General features: G+C 53.2%; 1 protein-coding gene across 1 annotated transcript; it reads right to left on the bottom strand.

Moving 5' to 3' along the window:
* Nucleotides 1-3,733: 3,733 nt before the first annotated feature.
* Nucleotides 3,734-8,602, bottom strand: LOC149124968 (guanine nucleotide-binding protein G(I)/G(S)/G(T) subunit beta-1-like). The gene is made up of 5 exons (XM_089302886.1): nucleotides 8,544-8,602; nucleotides 6,002-6,203; nucleotides 5,202-5,412; nucleotides 3,940-4,043; nucleotides 3,734-3,778 (listed from the first exon to the last, which is right to left on the bottom strand). Exons 2-5 carry the CDS (start codon nucleotides 6,137-6,139, stop codon nucleotides 3,734-3,736), a joined length of 498 nt encoding a protein of 165 aa, XP_089159012.1. The 5' UTR covers nucleotides 6,140-6,203; nucleotides 8,544-8,602.
* Nucleotides 8,603-19,991: the final 11,389 nt, after the last annotated feature.

Here is a 19,991-nt window from a genome sequence, read left to right as displayed (position 1 = left end):
AACCAAACCAACCTCGGCCTGTCCTCTGGAGGCCTGGGGCTGGGGGAGGTGCAGGTGCTGGCTCCTGTCATTCAGGCTGAGGTGGGGGTGGGGGAAGGGCCGCCCCTGGCTCTCTAGGCTATGGCTTTCCTTGGGGTTGTACTCCCAGCTCAGGGTTGTACTCAGCCAGCTTCTGCTGGCTGGGCTCAGCACCCAGAAGAGGAAGTAGCCAGGAGGAGGGGCTGAGGCTCCCCATGGAGGTGTGCCAGGAGCTTCCCCCAGGTCAGCGCACCCCTCGGTCACCAGGCTGGGACCGGCTTCCCAGGCCCAAGGCCCTCCTCTGGGACCCTCACCCACAGCTGCACATGGGACAGGCATCTGTTTGGGCTGCTTTGGTCGTGGCACACTTTGCCTTGTGCCTGGCTCAGCAGATGAGACAGGTCAAGGATGGAGCAGACCATAGGGAGTGAGGAGGGGGAGCGGAGGGGCACGGTCTTGACCAGGGCTGCCCAGGGACCAGCATCCCTCCAAATGGCAAGTGCCTGGGCTGGGCAGGGCTCGCGATTTCCACAAGCCCCCCTCCTTTACCCCATGAAGCAAGTCTTTAGATCCTGAGGTACAGAGGCCCAGTAACTTGCCCAAAGTTACCCTGGATTTTGAGGAGCCATGCTGGGGGATGGGGCAGTGTGGCCAGGCCTGCTTCTCCCAGGAACACAGCTGCCCTGGGTCAGCCCTCTTGGCAACCCAACCACTGGCGTGGCTGCAGCAACACTGAGTGGCATGTTTGTGTCATGTGTGTGGGCAGCACGGGGTGCCCCTGCTGTGGGCTCCTTGCTGAGGGTCAGGCTCTGCCAGGGGCAGGGCAACAGGGGTCAGCACAGAATCCTTAGCATGGAGCTGATGTGGCCCTCGGAGATGCCCCAAGGACACAGGGCAGTCTGGAGTGGCCAGAAGGCTGAAGAGGCTGGGGGAAAAATGCTAGGGACAGGGGAGGTGCACTCACCTGCACCTGCCAGCACCTGACAGGTATGTACACCTCCACAGGTGGGGCAGGGCCAGGTTCTCGAGCATTGTGGGGGCTGCAAGGCAGACTGGGAGGGGAAGGGAAAGGGGTGCCTGGCACTCAGGGTGCAGGCAGCACATGTGGGACGTGTTGAGGGGCTCCCAGCCCCCCTCAACCTGTGGAAGTCTGAATCTTGCTCCCAAGGTGTGGCTCGGCCACGACCCTTCCTTTGCCACCCCACCCTCGCCAGGTGCCACTGCCTGAATCCTCCACCTGAGGTGTGGCTCAGCCACGACCCCCCCTTGCCACCCCGCCCTCGCCAGGTGCCACTGCCTGAATCCTCCACCTGAGGTGTGGCTCAGCCACGACCCCCCCTTGCCACCCCGCCCTCGCCAGGTGCCACTGCCTGAATGCCATATTTGGGACCAGTTTCACCAGCTGCTTTGCTAAGGGGAGCTAAGGCACCTGCTGTCCTAGGTCAGAGCTAAGGGGAAGGAAGGGACAAGAGCTGGGCTGTGGGACGGAGAAATTCCAAGAGGAAGTGGTTAGTAGCGCCACCAGCTATGCTCAGACACTGCCCCAAGGCATGACCCTGCCCAGGCAGGGTCAGGAGGGACCTCAGGTGCTCCCTGACACTCTCTTCTACACAGGGCTCTTCTGAGATAGCCCCAGGGCTAAAGCCCACACATCTATGAAAAACAGTTATTTCAGGAAGAAGTGGAGGAGCTCGGAGCCAGGCGAACCCACCCATGCCAGCCTGCCAAGTACCCCCACCCTGAGAGCCTCAAATAGCACAGGTGGCCCCACGCAGGCACAGTTGATGCTCACCTGTCCGAACAGCTGCTTTATAGCATGGGTCCCATCTCAAATGAACCCAACAGCCTGGGCTGTGACAACTAAGTGGCTGAGGGAGCCCCTCACACCCAGCTGGAGCAGCAGAGCCAGCCAGGACCCCCTCCTCCCTTGGGATACCCCAGTGGGGACGCTTTGCACTGAGACCAGCACTTTGAGCCACGAAAACCCCAGGGACCTCTTGTGGGTCCTGCAGATTCCGTAGGATTCAGGGAAATCCTGTCATCCAATTGTGAGGAAGCAGCTCAGTGACACATGAAGTCTCTGGTTTTATTCACATTCTTGAGGCAAATGCTCATTTTTTCTAGTAAGACACAGTCCACCCCACCCTGAGAGTTTAGGGGAGGGGAAGAGGGAGCAGAGACTGAGGCCGGCGTCTGGTGGCAGGTGGGCTCTCCACACTGCAGGGTGGCCTCTGGCCCAGGCACAGCCTCCAGGAGCAGACACAGATGGTGAGCAATCACGACAGGAGCCCCTTATGTCAAACTGCTTTATTACGTCTTAAATAACCTCACACTCTAACAGATCTACCTGACATCGGGCTTCCTTGCAGTACACAGACTTAAATACAAAAGGTCAAAGGGCAGAGGGTTCAGAGCTCTACAGAGCTGTGGGGTGTGGAAAGGGAGGGGTTTGGTTGTATTCTCCCTGCCAGGTCCAGGCCTATGGCAGAACAGCAAAGGCTTGTACAAGAGGTCGAACAACACAGGAGGGAGAAGCCACTGCTGCTGTGGGGGCGGGAGGGGTCCAGAGCACTGTGGACATGGGTACTGTGGGAGCAGGAGGCTCTGAGTTACAGCAATGCTTCACCTTGGCCCACCTGGACCCCTGGGAGGAGGCACGAGGGACCCACCCAGGACAACAGGCCCACCCTTCTCCCTCCCTCAGAATCCAACGACAACCATTTGCAACAGAACTGGCTTTTTGCTTTCTGTTTGTTTTAAGAAATAAAGAAGACAGGGACTTTCCCGCTAGCCAAGTGTACAGAGCTGCTACTGTGCTGCTTCTGAAGTGTGCAGAGGGGCGATAGTGAGGGCACGGTGTCCATGGGTACAACTTTAGAGGGTATTTCTTAAAGAAAAAGAACATCTAAGGACTTAATCCTATATGCACGTTTGAGCATTTCTACAGCATACGATATGGAAAACAATCAATTATTTAAAATTTAACTTAGAAAGTCTGAGATCATTATTTTCAAAACATTGATTTCTACATTGTTTCAGACGTGAGTAAGTGACTATCCAAGCACCTGACAGGCATCTCGCAGACACACGCTCCTGATGCAGGCAGCTGGCGGGGAGTGTGGGCCCATCTGGAACCCCCTCCATGAGGCCAAAGACAGAGCAGGGAGGGGAGGGGGCCCAGGACCCCTGCCATCAGCAGCATGTGCCTGCTTACTTCACTGCTCAGTGTGTTCGTGTGCAACAAAGGTCGGTGACACCAGACAAGCAACAGAAAGCCAGGGGCTCAGGGGACGCATCTGGAAGGAGCCACGGGTGCTTCCAAAACCCCTCTCACAGCTGCAGACCCAGAGGGGACTGAGCTCGGCAGAGTCCTCAGCGCGTTTTGCGCGGACATCACAGAACAGGGTCACTGGTCTAAAACAAACTAACAAAAGGTGTGTCTGTCTCACAATTACACTCATTTACCTTCAGGGTAACATTTTTATTACAGTATTTCCTTTTAAAATTCATTCAAGACAAATAAGAAAACAAAGAACATGGCCCCGGGAGGAATGCATGGCTCATGGCTGATGGCACATGTCCTTCTAGGAGTGGGGATTGCACTCTTGGTTTCAGCAGTAGGTGAAGGAAAAAGATCTTTGCCCTTTTGAATTGCTGAGGGGTGTGGGTGTCCACGTGAGTGTGGCTGGACAGGATGCACTATCACTGTGATGCTTCAAGGTTGGAATGGTCTTCCAGTCACCACTGTGTCCGCCTGCTGCTTTAAACAGAGCACAAATCAGTGTCAAGAGAAATGGAAACTCCAAGTCCAGTGCACAGCGTCGCAGTTTGCAGCTGGGGCACGCAGCCTCACTGGGCCACCTGCGCTCACGACCAGCACGCACAGCCCGCAGGGAGGCTCCCAGGCTCAGCATTACCTACCGGCCAGATCTTGAGGAAGCTGTCCCAGGACCCCATGTCCACAGCCATGCCACCAGCCGTCACTCCCAGGGAGCTGATGCGGTTGTCATGACCAGCCAGGACACCTGGGAGGGAACAAACAGCCACAGTCACCACACGTGTGCCCAAAACACCTTAGGCAGCCAGGAGGAATGGTGCCCGTCATGTCCAAGGGGTGCAAACAGCACCTTGCTCCTCTGCAAAGACAACACTCCAGGGACACACACTCCAGGGCCTGGCCTTGATTCGGTCACCAAGGTGGGGGAAAGAGCTGGGAAAGGCACCGACACATAGTGACACCCCGCGACACGTGCTGGCCCCTGAGCACACTGTGGTGCACGTAAGTAAGTGGCTAGCACTGTAGTGCACTGGCTTAAGCTACCACTTCCAACACTGGCACCCTTGGGAGAGCTGGTTCAGTCCCAGCTGCTCCGCTTCCATTCCAGCTCCCTGCTAATGCACCTTGGAAGACAGCAGACAACGGCCCAGGTGTTTGGACTGCTGCCACTCACATGAGAGACCTGGATGTGCTCTTGACTCCTGGCTTCGGCCAGCCCTGACCACTGAGGCCATTCGGGGGGCATTCACTCTTCTCTCTAATAAATAAAACTTAAAAAACAAAACAAACACATGCACTGGGTGTTGGTGCTATGGTGCAATGGGTTAGGCGGGCTGCCTTATTGCAGTGTCACATCCCAACTACTTTAGTTCTGATCCCAGATTCCTGTTATGTGCCTGGCAAGGCAGCAGAAGATGGCCCAAGTGCTTCAGCCCCTGCCACTCACAAGGGAGACTAGGATGGAGCTTCTGGCTCCTGGCTTCGGCCTGGCCCAGCCTTAGCTGTTGCAGCCATTTGGGGAATAGGTTGGTGGGTGGAAGATCTCTTTTTCCCCTCTGATCTCCTTCCCTTTCTCTGTCTCTTTGCCTTTCAAATAAATTAATTCATTTTAAAAATAAAAACATGTATCTAACAAAAAGACTTCAAACAGAGGGTGCCCTACCACCCTCCAGCCTGGCAGCTCAGAGGGACCACCCAGGGCTCAGGGTCCCTGCTCTGCTGTGCCACGCTCTGCTTGCAGCTACACATGGGAGGAACTTCTGGTACTCCTTGAGCCAGCACTGGCAGGGGCCAGGGCCTGGACATGGTGGACATCTCCATCACCACCACCCCATCATGCATAGCCTGAGCAACACAAACCTAATGCTTCAGCCCATGTATGTCAGTCACAGCCCCGGCCGCCTACCTGCCCAGTCAGCCTTGAGCACATCCCAGATGTTGCAGTTGAAATTGTATCCAGGGAGGAGGAGCCACCTGCTCTTAGAGAAGGAGACTGAGGTGATCCCACAGATGATGTCGTGGGAGTAGGTCATGAGCTCCTGGTCTGCACAAAGGTCTAACAGCCTGCAGGTGGTGTCATCTGAGCAGGTGGCAAACACATTGCCATTTGGAAAGAACAAGAAGAGGAAGAAAACCATGGCAGCATGTGACTGCTCAGTGACACAGCAACGCGGACACAGCAGGAAGCTAAGCAGGGCTGGGCTCTGGCAGGAACTGGGGCGGGGTGGGGACACCACGGCCGCTGTCCCCAAACAGCAGCATTCACTGCAACCCAACAGTGAGATGTGGTCAGTTGACACTCCTCTGTGGCCGCCAGTCTTCAGCCTGAACTCAGGCATGAGGGAGGGACTGAGCAGGGCAACGGACAACTCTGCAGTACACCAGATACATCCAGACACATCTAAAAACCTCCAGGGGGCTGCAAGGCAAAAGCACTGCCTTCAGCCAAGGGGCTCAAGAGGACTCCAGAGTGGCTCCAGGACATCCTGCCAGGGACTGCAAGGCGTAGGAACAGGGCCTGTCACAAGACTGCCATGCCACCAATGCCTGAGAGCGATGGCCGACACATGGGCAGCTGGCTGGGGTCACGTCGGAAGTCTTCTGTACCCCACTCTGTGAGTCAGGTTGCGTTTACATGGCAGAGAGGAAAAATAGCTGACAGCTTGCAGGCTAGACCACAGAGTATGCCACGGCCCCCAGACTCACACAGATGGCATTGATGTCAGACTCATGGCCTGTGAAAGTCTGCCAGCACATGCCTTCTTGGATGTCCCAGAGCTTGGCTGAGGCATCACAAGCACCAGAGACAAACAGCCTGATGTCAGGGGCAAGAGACAGGCTCATGATGTCCCCAGTGTGTCCGGTAAATGTGGTCGTCTGCTGGCCAGTCTCAATGTCCCACAGGGCACTGGAACAGGAGCAATGGACAAGTGGGCATGGCACTGATGATCACAGACAAGAGTCACATGTTCAACCACCCAGGACCTCGAGAACATCAGGGCTTGCTCAAGACAAGCCTCTACCCTGTAATCTTGCACACAAAGGATGCTAGGGCTCCTAGACAGGTGTGTGGAGGGAAGTGGGAAGCAGGAAACTGCTGACCAAGGCCCTGGACCAGGAAGAGAACCCAATTCTGCCCACAGCTGCTCCTCAAGGCTCCTGGAGCCTCCCAATGCCAGCCACTTCCATGCTTTTCTGCACCTGAGGGACAATGCTAGGGAAGCAGACAGCTCAGAGGAATTCTAAGGCCCCACGCTGCCCCTCTTGGAGTTCCAGAAAACCTGCTAAAGGACATGACACAGTGACTCAGGGTGGCCACAGGTGAGACAGCAACAGCACCTGCACAGGGTAGGTATCTGCTTCAAAAGCCAAAGTCATGGGCTGTCTCTGTGCCTCAACCACAGAAACTGTGCCTTCATCTCCGCTTCCCAGGAAAACCTGGCTCAGCCCAAAAACACAAACCCAGTCCAAAGATTTCAACATCTACTGCCCAGGGAGCTACCTCTCTAGGGCCTGGGGACTGCAGAAAGGAAGTCCCACATTGGAGTCAGAAGAAATGACTCAGACCTAAGGGTTAATTCAACATACTTTCTAATAATACAGTATTGGGAGACTGACTCTGGATTCTAAGTCTTCTATAAATCAATGAGATCAACATGACTGACACTTCGTAATACCAACTCCTCTGTTGCTGAGGGAAGCAGATGACTTGGGCCCTGTGCTGACTCTGTGACTGGGCAAATGAGTCATTGTGGTAGAGTGAGGTGAAAAGGTCATATCAAGATGGCCACTGAGGTGAAAAGGTCATGCCAAGATGGCCGCTGACAACAGAAACTGCCTGGCAACAGTTGGAGTACTGGCTGCTCTACTTCCAATCCAGCTCTCTGCTGTGTCCAGAGAAAGCAGTAGAAGATGGCCCAAGTCCTTGGCCCCCTGCACCCGCATGAGAGACATGGAAGAAGCTCCTGGCTTTGGATTGGTGCAGCTCCAGCCATTGCGACCAATTTAGGAGTGAACCAGTGGATGGAAGACCTCTCTCTCTCTCTGCCTCTCCTTCTCTGTGTTACTGTTTCAAATAAATCAGGAAGGAAGGAAGGAAGGAAGGAAGGAAGGAAGGAAGGAAGGAAGGAAGGAAGGGAGGAAGGGAGGAAGGGAGGAAGGGAGGAAGGGAGGAAGGGAGGAAGGAAGGAAGGAAGGAAGGAAGGAAGGAAGGAAGGAAGGAAAGAAGGAAAAGAAAATCTACCAGGGCAGTTGTCTAAAATGACTCTGACTTAAATGCTGGTCATTTATATACAAATGAAAAAATTTGAGAGATTATATACGTGGGTTTCCAGAAAACTGAAGGCTGAGAACAATTCCCTTGGATGGCAACATCTGACATTTGAAGCTGCATTCAGCCTCACAGAGAGATGGCTTCCTCCCAGGACTACAAACAACACCCATGGAGGGAGAATGTGAGAGCTGGGGTGGGTGAGTGATGGAGCTGAGATGCTGCCTGGATTTGAGTCTCAGTTCTGCTTATTCCTGGGAGGCAGCCAGTGATGGCCCCAGTGCTTGAATCCCTGCCACTCAGACTGAGCCTGTCCCCCTGGTTTGTTGCGGGCAGCTTTGGGGTGACCTGCAAAAGGAGGGTCTCTTCTGTCTCTGTCTCTCTATGCTTTTTTTTTAAAAGACTTATTTATTTTTTGAAAGAGAGAGAGAGAGAGAGAGAGAGAGAGAGAACTTCCAGACACTGGTTCACTCCCTAGATAGCTACAACAGCCAGCCCTGGGCCAGGCCAAAGCTAGGAGCTTCATCAGGATCTCCCCTGTTGGGGCAGGAGCCCAAGCACTGGGCCATCTTCTGCTGCTTTCCCAGCTGCATTAGCAGGGAGCTGGATTGGGAGTGGAGCAGGCGGGACTCGAACCGGCGCCCATATGGGATGTCAGCACTATAGGTGATGATGTTACCTGCTATGCCACAACACTGGCCCCTATGCCTTTCAAACAAATAAATTTTTTAAAAAAAGGAAATATGCAGAGAAAAAAAACAAAATAAGCAGATACTTGGTACACAGCTACAGTTCAAACATCTGCACTTCCTACAAGCAGTATGACTGTCCACCCATTGTTATTTTGTGTTTTGAACCCCAAGGCCATTTCAGATGATATGCATGGTCCAGCTAAGGTCAAGGATGGCATTTCCTGTGTCCAAATCTTTGGCTCTGACCATGACCCTAAGGCACAACAGGCCTGGCTCGAGTACTCACCATGTAGTGTCTCCAGAGCTGGTGATGATTTGATTGTCATCCAGGAATCAACAGCAAGACAAGTAACCTGCCAAAGAGCAGATCCAAATGATGTTCTGTATCAAGCAAACCCTAACCCTGTGGTTTAGTAGACACAGAAACCAGGGAGGCGTCATGAACACATCTCAAAGTTCAGACAGATGCCCCGTGTTTCCTTCCTGCACAATGAGGAACAAACAATGGGGCCAGGTCAGCAACCACTGCCAGGCAGGGCTGAGGCTATGGCCAGGCTGGAGAGCAGGACAGTGACAGCGCCTCAAACGGACCCCACACCTACAGAACACCTGTAGTCTTTCCTCTGATCTTTTGGGAAAACAGACAGCCCTGTGGGAGCCTCTCCTCTCCCTCATTGGCTCACTTGTTCTCCCACTCAACAAGAACTGACCCAGGTCTGATGCACAGCTTCCAGCCTCCTGGACATATTCTTGAACGAAGGAGACACTTCTTGTTTCCCTGGAGTTCACACTCCAGGGGCAGAGAAGGAAGATGCCATCACAGCATGTGTCCACCTGTGGGTGAGGGCAGGGCAGGGCAGGGCAGGGCAACCATTTGAGAAGGGAAGGAGGTGCCAAGCATGAAAGGCCAGAGGAGCCTCGGGCCAGGGCAGCCAGGGCTCCTAGGCCCCAGGGGATCCTCCAGGCAACAGGAGTGGGCATTTGGTGCAGTGGTTAAGACACCACTCAGGATGCCTGCATCCCTGGAGGGCCTGGGTTCAAGTCCCAACTTGTGCTTCTGATTCCAGCTTCTTGCTAATGTGGACCCTGCGAGATAGCAGATGATGGCTCAGGACTTGAGTCTGTGTCACTCATGTGGGTGAGCTGGATTGAGTTCCAAGCTTCTGGCTTCAGCCTTGACTCTTGCAGGCATTTGGGGAGTGAACCAGCACATGGAAGACCTTTCTCTCTCCCTCTCCCTGTCTGTAACTTTGCCTCTCAAATAAATAAATAAAATCTTTAAAAAACAACAACAACAAAGCAACAGGAAAAGAAAACACAGCATTCTGGCAGTGACACTGTGTCCAGTGGGGGGAGAGGGCATTGGGAAGGAGGGGTACCAGGTCCAGGGGGCTCTGCACACATGGGACACACCCAGAAGCCCTGTCCTGAGCAGCTTTGGAATGAGCAACAGCAAAGACAGAAATGCAATGTGGACGTGTCCACACGTCATGATTTTGCAGGATTTACTACTGTTTCACACTCTTGTTCTCGTCCAAGTGACCACAGGACCAGTGCACTTACCAACACCTAGAACTCACCGAGGACTCAAAGGGCAGGGACAGCACAGCTATCACAGCCAGAGTGGGAGCCAGCACAGCCCTCCTGAGTATTCTGGGGACACTGGTCACTGTCAGGGACATACCCGCTTAGGGCTGGGGCACACCAGCCAAGGCAAGCAACACCGTGTGGATCAGCAAAATGCAGAAACATAGCATGTAGAAAGGAGAAGCCCACATGGAGTGTAAGGACAGAGAACTGACATATGGAGGGGTGATCTCAAGACAGCAGCTACGTGCCTAGGAAAGCACATGTGCAACACCAGGCCTGGTGGTGAGCCAGCACCCTCTACAGCTCGTGCAGCCCTGTGCCCAGCTCACTCCTCCCCATTCATCAGTGCAGCTGTCAATTCTTTCTGGGAACAATCCCTGCATCCCCATGCCAGGTTAGGAGGCTCCCATTCGAACGTCACTCACAGTGTCACCCCTACTGGGTGAGCACAGAAGGGCAGGAAAGAACTGTGACCTCAGGATGCTGGCCTCATGGCCACCAACTTGTCACCCAGGAGCCACAGCTCAGGTGAAAGAGGCCTAGGCTCTATGGACCACACCCTCCCCCACAGCAGCCAACCATGAGAACTCCTGAGGGTCTCTGGAGTGGTCCTCAAACAGCACGAGTGCTGCCCACCTGTGAGCCACGTCACATCAAGACCAGAAGCAGCACTGCAGCACTCGTGTGGCCTGGGGCTGTCAGGCACATGAACCAGGTGTGCGGCCAAGGAGTGGCTGGGAAGGCTGCTCTAGTGTCTCTTTGTAACTCTGTGTGGTGAGAGCCTTCAAAACACAAACACTGCTTCTAATGACACCAGGGAGGGGACTCAAAGTGTGGATACTTGAGGGGTGGGAAACCATCGTCCTGCATAATTCCAGAAAAGCTGTTCCTTCCAGGGAACAAAGGCCCCAGAATGGCACAGGGTAGCAGGCAGCAGTTGGGGTGCAGAGTCCAGCCTCTCTCTCGGTGCTTCCTACAGGGGCCTCTTGGCCAGTGGCAGGCGGTGGCGAGGAACAGGGGCTCCAGGCTCCACTCTTAGCAGGAGGCTTCTGAGGGTTTGTTCCCAAGCCCCACCTCCCTGTGTCAACTGTGGAGAGGTGCAGAGCTGTCTGTCCACCCAAGTCCTCAGCCAACGGAGGCAGCCGTGATGTCTGGTGCCCCTGAGCAGTGAACATGTTCCCAGGGATGGAGGCAGGAGCACATCAGGTGGGAAGTGGCCCTTCCCTGCCCCAGCGAAAGGCCATGCTGGTGCCTTCCATGGACCTGCAGAGGTGCAGGGCAGATGGAAACCAAACAGAAAAGCAGGTGTGTAGCAGGAGCACAGGTGCCTGCACACACGTGGAGGTTCCGAGCCTCATGCAGCCCACCAGATACAGGGATGAGGCTTGAAGGGAGGCAGGGTGGGAAGCAGAAGGGGCATGAAGGTGCCTTCCTAGGAGGTAGCAGGGACCACCCAGGAAGCTGAGTTACCAGGACTGGAACAAAGAAAATAACCCAAGTGTGCGCGCTTGCACACACACAAACAAACACACACCCCATGTGCAGGGGGTTGCGCAAGCACCACACACTCCATATGCAGGGGGTTGTGCACACACACACACACACACCCGTGTGCAGGGGACTGCTCGAACGCACACACACACACACACACACACACCGTGTGCAGGGGGCTGTGCACACACACATATCCAAGTGCAGAGGGCTGCTGTCCTGGAAGCATGGCTCCATGCAGCCCCTCAGACCACTCGCCACAATAACATGAATGTGGGTTTCAGAATCATCCACCTACACCGGCCTTTGCTGCAGGGATACAGAAAGCGGTGAGATCTGCAAATGCCTGCATGCCCCACAGAAGGGCCAGGTTGGCAAACCACACAATGGAACTTTCCAAACTTCTTAAAGGTGACACCGTAGTTCTGGGTGGAATTGTAGGTGAAAAACAAAAGAAAGATACTCAGAGTTCTCTTGTAAAACATCCACACTGAATGCGCACTGAGATTACACTCTGGCCTGCACCTGGGAGAGCAGCCCCATCTGCTGAGGAGCGAGGAAGAGACCCCAGCTGGGGAAGCCCACTGGGTGCCCGCAAGCAGGCCAAGGAGCGCAGGCACTGCCACTTGGAGGGAGTCAGACTTAACAGATGTCACAGAGCACCTGGGCTGCACACAAGACAAGAACTGTCAGTAAGACCTGCAGGGAGGGGGTACAGGGGAGCTGGGGAGCACAGGTGGGCAGGAAAGGAAGAGATGACAGAACAGCCTGCAGGTCCCCAGCTAGAAACATCAGAGAGAGCACTAAGGCCAACAGAGAACAACTGTGGAAAACGTCATGCCAACGAAGGAATCCGAAAGATTCCCAGCTGGTTTGAGACCCCTCTGGGCCCAGGGAAGGGAAATTCCTTCTTTGCTGCATCTGTTATGCTGGTCGGATGGAAGGGAGGCTGGGGGGGAGGCTGAGGGATGGGGGAAGCATGGGAAAGGCCCAAGGCCATCTGTGACTGCAGCGGAAGAGCACAGGGGTGGGGATGCCGAGGCAGCAGCCACAGAAATAACCAGTCACTTAGTGGTGACTGCTGGGGGATGCTTTACAGGGCAGCAGCTTCCTTCTGCATCCTGTCTTTCACGAATACACACAATGTCCTGCTTCTCATTGCAGGAGGAAACCATGTAAGCACCAGCATCCCGTATCATGGTGCTGACCTGACTCCTGGCTGCTCCACTTCTGACCTGGCTTCCCATGAGCCTGGGAAGACAGGGGAAGGTGGCACAAGCACCTGGGCCCCTGCCAGCCATGCAGAAGACCAGGATGGAGTTCTTGGCACCTACACCCTGGAGGGGCCATTCAGGGGATAAACCAGTCAGTGAAAGATCTTTCTCTGCCTCTCCCACTGCCTCTCACTCTGCCTTTCAAATAAATAAAAATAAGTCTTTTTTTTTTTTTAATTTTAAGATGCCAGCTAGGATGCCCGCATCCCACATCAGAACGTCTGGGATTGATTCCTACTCCAGTTCCCAACTCCAGCTTCCTGCTAATGCAGACCTGGAGGGCAGAGGGATGGCTCAGCTAATGCAGTCCCTGTCCTCCTGGGAGGATGGGAAAAATTGGCAAAATGTCATCCCAAAGACCAACCTCAAGATGAGATGCTGGAATTAGCTAACAACTTTTTTCTTCCTCTGCATCCCTCTGCTTACCAGGAGGCAGGGGGCATGAGGATGTCCTTTCCCAGCCCGTACTGCAGCAGGTCGGCAGAAGCTGAGCCGACAGCAGCTACTGTAACTGTGCTCATGTGCCGCTCCCTTGCCTGCAAAGGAACGACACTGTTCGCAGCTTATCAGTCTTCAGTAGACTTTTAATGAGAAAATAACAGTGACAGAGAAAGAATGAAGGGAGGATAGTGGACAGAAAAGCCCCCTCCTTCCTCAGCACACAGCTTATATACAAAATCTGGCCAATTGCAAGCGGGCTCAAGTCCATGCACGGAACACTCCAATCCGCTGTCTGTTCACGCAGTGTGTACGGCGTCCTCGGGCCAATCAGATGAGGTGTCACACAGCAGGCAGGCTCACCGCACAGTCCTCGGCGCCATCTTGTTGTTTACAACATTCTCAACTCCTCTGGAAAGTCCCGACCGTGGGAAAGCATTGCCCTAACCGAAACTAGCAACATCCGCCTTGTGATAAAGACACAGCAACAGCTATCAGACCGACCTTGACGTGGGGGCTCCATGGCTGCACATCCCATGGAGCCCCACACTCTTGGAAGCAAAGGAACGCCTCAGTAATAAACAAAAACTTAAGAAATCACAACAGAAAAATTTAAAAGGCTTTTATTTATTTCTCATTTTATTCAAAGATAGACACAGAGACACAGTGAAATCTTCCATCTGGTGGCTTACTCCTCAAATGCCAGCAACAGCTGGGCTGGGTGGCATCAAAGCCAGGAGGCTGGCATTCAACATGGACGTCCCCAATGGAGGGCAGGGACCAAGGACTTTAGTCACCACTTGGTGCTTTCCAGGGTGCATGTATTGTCAGGAAGCTGGAATAGGAACTGGATCTGGGACTCAAATCCCAGCACTTGGGACCAGCACCGTGGCGCATTAGGCTAATCCGCTGACTGTGGCGCAGGCATCCCATATGGGCTCCAGATCTAGTCCCAGCTGCTCCTCTTCCAATCAACCTCTCTGCTGTGGCCTGGGAAAGCAGTAGAAGACGGCCCAAGTGCTTGAGCCCCTGCACCCACATGGGAGACTGGAAAGAAGCTCGTGGCTCCTGGCTTCAGATCAGTGCAGCTCTAGCCATTGTGGCCATTTGGGGAATAAACCAAAAGAAGACCTTTCTTTCTGTCTCTCCCTGTGTAACTCTACCTCTCAAATAAATAAAATGTTAAACACACACACACACACATACACACACACACAGAGCACTCTGATACAGGTTGGAAGTGGAGTAGCTGGGACACGAACTGTTACCCCTGTGGGATGCCAGTGTTGTGAGTGCCAGTCCCTAGATGCAATTCTTAGCCCAGTCATCAACAGTCCTGTAGGTGAAGACACCTCCCTCTGCTGCTCTCCTTGTCCAGCCATTCTGAAGCCTGAGGCAGAACCCAAGCCCATGTAGAGCAGCTCATCATCCAGGTAGGGTCAACTTCAGAGAGTTCTTGGTCACAGGGCTCAGCAAGTGCTGACTCGTCAGAGTGGGGGAGTAAGCTGCTAATTCCCCGGAAGGTGACAGGAGACACCTCCTCCCCCAGTCAAGACCTGGCTTCACTTTGCCTCCTGGAGCCCTGCCTGTTCACATGGCAGTTCCCTGAGGGCTACCACACAGAACACAGAGAAATAAGTACGCCAGCAGGCTCCAGGGCACTGAGGAGCGGCCATGGCCCAGACGCCTGGGGCCCTGCACCCCACACAGAGCTGTGTTCCATCCCAGGCATGGACTTCCACAGCAAATCTAAGCACGGACCCATGCGACTGAGAGGGTACCTGAAGTGCCACTGAAAATCAGAGCCAAGGGTGGGCATAGGGACACCTGCCTCCCACCTTGTAAAGCCTAGCTCACCTTCTGGCTTCAGTTCCCACCCTGTCTTCCTGCTGCTGTGCACCGGGGGAGTTAGCAGTGCTTGGGGCCTTGTTACCCACAGGAGAAAGCCAGACAAGTGCCTTGCTCTTGGTTTTGGCGTGGCGCAGCCCAGGGGGTTGCAGGCATCTGGGGGAGTGAGCCAGCAGAAGGAAGTCTCTCTGTCGCTCTGCGTATTGAGTAAATAACTTTTTCAAAAGAATCAGATTATAGTATAAATGAATGTGTTTCCTTCCTTCCTTCCTTCCTTCCTTCCTTCCTTCCTTCCTTCCTTCCTTCCTTAAGACTTGTGTATTTATTTGAGAGGTATAATTGAGAGTAGGAAACAGAGGGAGATCTTCCATCCACTGGTTCACTCCCCAAATGACTGCAACAGCCAAAGCTGGGTTGATCTGAATGAAGCCAGGAGCCAGGAGCTTCTTTCGGGTCTCCCATGTGGGTGCAGGGGCCCAGTACCTGGTCCATCTTCCACTGCTTTCCCAGGCCATAGCAGAGAGCTGGATCAGAGAGGAGCAGCTGGGACATGAATTGGCACTCCATATATGCTGGCACTGCAGACAGAGGCTTAGCCTAATAGGGCACAACACCAGTCCTGAATGTATTATATTGATACACTCCTACTACATACTGTGTGTACACAAGCATGTGTCACAGGCCCCTAGTGTGGTTTTGAAAGAAACACTGTTGGCCTGCCATAGATTTTTTTTTTACTTACTTGACAGGTAGAGTTAGACAGTGAGAGAGAGAGAGAGAGAGAGAGGTCTTCTTTCTGTTGGTCCACCCCCCAAATGGCCTTTACGGCTGGTACTGCACTGATCTGAAGCCAGGAGCCAGGTGCTTCCTCCTGGTCTCCCAAGCCGATGCAGGCACCCAATCACCTGGGCCATCCTCCACTTCCCTCCTGGGCCACAGCAGAGAGCTGGACTGGAAGAGGAGCAGTCAGGACTAGAACCCGGTGCCTATATGGGATGCCAGCGCCATAGGTGGAGGATTAGCCAAGTGAGCCATGGTGCCGGCCTGGCCTGCCACAGTCTTAAGTCAAAGTGTTCACAATTCATAAAGGACAGCCTGAGCCATGAAAAAGTGTGAGAGTCTGTGTGACAACCTTAGTTTATGGTGGCAGGAAATAAGATGACTTCAGGAAAACACACATTCCCCAAAACTCCAAAACAACTATTTTAGGCTTTAAATAAACAGCCACAGACCTATACAGAAAATAACTGTTTAAAACAAATAATCTGGGGCCAGCGCTATGGCTCAGCAGGTTAATGCTCAGGCCCGCAGCTCAAGCATCCCATATGGCAACAGTTTGTGTCCCAGCTGCTCCACTTCCCATCCAGCTCCCTGCTAATGCACCTGGAAAGGCAGTGGAAGATGGCCCAAGTGCTTGGGCCCCTGCACCCACTTGGGAGGGCTGGAAGAAGCTCCTGGCCCTTGAATTCCAACTGAATTCTGCTCTGGCCATTGCAGTCATTTGGGGAGTGAACCAGTGGATGGAAGACCTCTCCCTCTCTGTCTCTACCTCTCTCTATAACTATGTCTTTCAAATAATCTTCAAAAAAGAAAGAAAGAAAGAAATGATCCTAAGATACTCTGGACAGCACAGATCCTCCTTAATATTACCTCCTGGTTTTCATTTGTGATCTTGCAGCATGAGATCTAACTGTCCAGCTTAAAGAGCAAGTGTAAGCCCAATTCTCAGGGGCTGGCACTGTGGAGTAGCTGGTAAAGCCACTGCCTTCAGTGCCAGCATCCCATATAGGCGTCAGTTCAAGTCCTAGCTGCTCCACTTCTGATCCAGCTCTCTGCTATGGCCTGGGAAAGCAGTAGGAGATGGCTCAAGTCCTTGCGCCCCTGCACCTACATAGGAGACCTGGAAGAAGCTCCTGGCTTCTGGTTGGCGCAGCTCCAGCCACTGCAACCATCTGGGGGAATGAACCAGCAGATGGAAGACTTCCCTCTCTCTCTGCCTCTACCTCTCTGTAACTTTGCTTTTTAATAAACAAATAACTAAAAAAAAAGTCACCATTAAAAAATTGAAAGAGGTAAGTTTGCACAACATAATTTTGCTGATTTACTCATTTATTTTGAATATATTTTATTTTTAATTGATGAATAATTGTGTGTACGTATGGGATACAATGTGATGTTCTGATGTATGTTTATATTATGGGATAGTTATATCAAGCTGGTTAACACATCCACCACCTTATACCCTTTGTGTGTGTGTGTGTGTGTGTGTGTGTGTATGGTGAGAACATTTAGCATTTACTCTGTGAACTGAGCTATGAGGCCCTGGCTCCTGATCCCAGTTTCCCACCAGCGCAGCCCCTGGGCAGTGCTGAAGACTCATCTAAAGGGTTTCAGGCCACTCAGTTGGGGGCCTGGGCTGAGTTCCTGGCCAATGTCTTTGGCCCAGCCTAGATCATTGCAGGCATTGGGTAGTAAACCAACAGATGAGAGCTCTGTCTCTCTTGCTGTGTTTCAAGTAAATGCAAGTTTCAGAGCAGTCCTGGAGATTTAATAGTTCTGAACTGCTGCCCGGAGCCCTGTGCATGCAGCCATCTTCCAGCTGGTGGTCTGTGCCCTCTGAACATCACCCTTCTCCCTCCTCCCCTTTCCTTTTTTATGCTTTCTGACTACAGCCTCATTAAAAGGCTCACACTGTCATTTGCATATGAAATTGTATGGGATATTGTATAGAACAAACTAAAGATAGAATCTTTTGTTCTCCAGTCTCCAGCCTTTAACTCCAAAGCACTTCCATGAAAAAGAGAAAGCCAAGCAGAAAATTCCACTCTGACAACTCAAGGAAGAAAAAGCTGCTACTCAAAGACAGGCATGTCAAGAATCACATGTCAGACTTCAAAGAGCAGGCTACAGTCCACAAATCAAAAGCATCTCCTTCATTTGCAAAGAAAAAGTAAGAGATGGACTTAGGAACCTCTAAAACAACAGGAAAAGAGAGCTTAACAGATGTCCTTTCTACAGTGGCCCACAGTGAAGCCACACAGCCCAAGGCAGGTGTAGGCAGAGGCAGGGCGAAGGCAGAGCAGAGGGTGAGCAGGGGACAGGGGAGTGGACAGGAAGTTAAGAATCCCAGGAAGAGGAAAAACAGGAGCCTCAAGGGGCTGTGTCTGGGACAATGAGCACACCGCAGAGAGGCACAAAGACCGGGTGAGGGGTGATGGCGACAGCAAACACATCCATCCATGCACCTGCTGTGGGCCCCAACCACAGAAACCCAGGCACAGCACCAGCCCCACAGGCTGCTGCTCTAAGGCTATCTCACTGGGCTTCCAGCAGCCCGGAGCAGGTGCTGAAATCACAGGAGGGCCAGCAGCCACCAGAATAAGCTGAGCAGTGCAGCACACAGGGATGGAGGAAGGTAACTTTCCAAGGTCACGGCAGAGCACGGCAGAGCTGAGGGAAGGTGGAGTTTTCCAGGGAGAAGTACCTGAGTCACACAAGCCAGCCTGGAGCAGAGAGGAAACAGCAGAGCAGAATGGGCCAGGTGAGCAGGACCCCGGATGGAGCACAGACCCGCACACATGCCACACCTGGCCTGCTCATCTTATTCCTTCTCCTCGTGTTGCTCTCTACAAAGTACAGCAGATGAATCAGGGTGACCTTCCCAGACAACAGAGCACTCGGTTACGTAGCCTGCACCGGCTGCTGCTGAGGCCTGTGTGTTACCTGGAGTTTGTGCCCCAGTGCATGGCGTAAATCTTTGCCAGGTGCACCCTCAGCATTTTCCTGGTGCGCACCTAGATCCTCCCCACCAGGTCGATGTTGTTTGTGATCTTGAACACGAAGGTTCCTGAGGTTAACGTCTGTGACCACATGATCTTCCCAGAGCCCTCCTCCTGACCCACCCACCAGGGCCCAGCCATCCTCCAGCTCTTCAGGGCCACTGGGTCCCTTGGGACTCTGAACAGATCTACTGTCTCCATGGGTCATAAGGACACACCTGTCTCCCTGGCGTGCACACACAAGGCAGCTCCTTTCCTGTGCCCAGCTCTGCCCATCTGTCTCGGGGCCTGGGGGCCACCACAGGGATAGCCTCTAGCAGCTGCAGTGCTGCTCCCACCTCAGGCCACGTGTGGGCCTGGACAACATTCAGGATCTGTGTCTGCATGCCAGCACCCACCCCACAGGGTAGACACCAACAGTAATGACTCCAGGTTGGCAAATGGGTGAAGCACACCCAACAATGAGTCTTAAAAAATGGACAGTCCAAAGTGTGCCCAAGAACTGACAGTTATAATTCTATGCTGCATAAATTTCTTCTTCTTTTTTTTGACAGGCAGAGTTAGATAGTGAGAGAGAGACAGAGAGAAAGGTCTTCCTTCTGTTGGTTCACCCCCCAAATGGCTGCACTGTGGTTATCCAAAGCTAGGAGCCAGGCACCCCCTGCCGGTCTCCCATGTGGGTGCAAGGCCCAAGCACTTGGGCCATCCTCCACTGCCATCCTGGGCCACAGCAGAGAGCTGGACTGGAAGAAAAGCAACCGGGACACAACCAGCTCCCCAACCCAGACTAGAACCCAGGGTGCTGGTGCCACAGGCAGAGGATTAGCCTAGTGAGCCGTGGCACTGGCCCCATAAATTTCTTCTTAGAGTGCATCCCCTTAAGTGTCTGGATAGTGTGATAAACTGAGTCATCTTCAGTGGATGAATCTAAGTTTTCTTTCACTATTCTGTTCGATTCTTTAAGTTTTTAAAACTCTGTTATAGTGCTCCACTCGGGCACTCAGCACACCCAACATGCTGTGCAGCCATCACCACTGCTCAGCTCCTCATCTGTATCTGGAGCTCCCTGCCCACCCAGCAGCCACCCTCCTCCTCTCACCCCCACAATCCCTGCACCCACCAATCTCCTGTGTTTAACTTAACCATTCTGGGTATTTCATACACACAGAGTTGTCAAACACAGAGCTACACATGTCTGGCTGTTTTTCTTATCATCTGTGAGGTCACGCATGTGGCTCCAATCCCTTTCACCACTGAATAATATCCCACTGGGCAAACACACCACCACGTGTTTGTACACTCATCCACTTATGG

The sequence above is a fragment of the Oryctolagus cuniculus genome, chromosome 8 (assembly GCF_051225735.1).
Source record: "Oryctolagus cuniculus isolate XC-2025 breed Fujian yellow rabbit chromosome 8, ASM5122573v1, whole genome shotgun sequence".
Classification (NCBI taxonomy): domain Eukaryota; kingdom Metazoa; phylum Chordata; class Mammalia; order Lagomorpha; family Leporidae; genus Oryctolagus; species Oryctolagus cuniculus.
Note: the sequence above shows the minus strand (reverse complement) of the source record. Positions and strands in the feature narration are given on the sequence as shown.

Bases quoted from the DNA above. Each gene is read 5' to 3' on its own strand.
- LOC149124968 (XM_089302886.1), bottom strand. From the start codon at position 6,139: ATGAGCCTGTCTCTTGCCCCTGACATCAGGCTGTTTGTCTCTGGTGCT. The intron at 4,044-5,201 runs GTAGGCGGCCGG...GTTCCCTCCCAG, and splicing joins GCTCAAGGCTGACTGGGCAG to GTGTCCTGGCTGGTCATGAC. The intron at 3,779-3,939 runs GTAGGTAATGCT...CTCTGTTTAAAG, and splicing joins GCTTCCTCAAGATCTGGCCG to CAGCAGGCGGACACAGTGGT.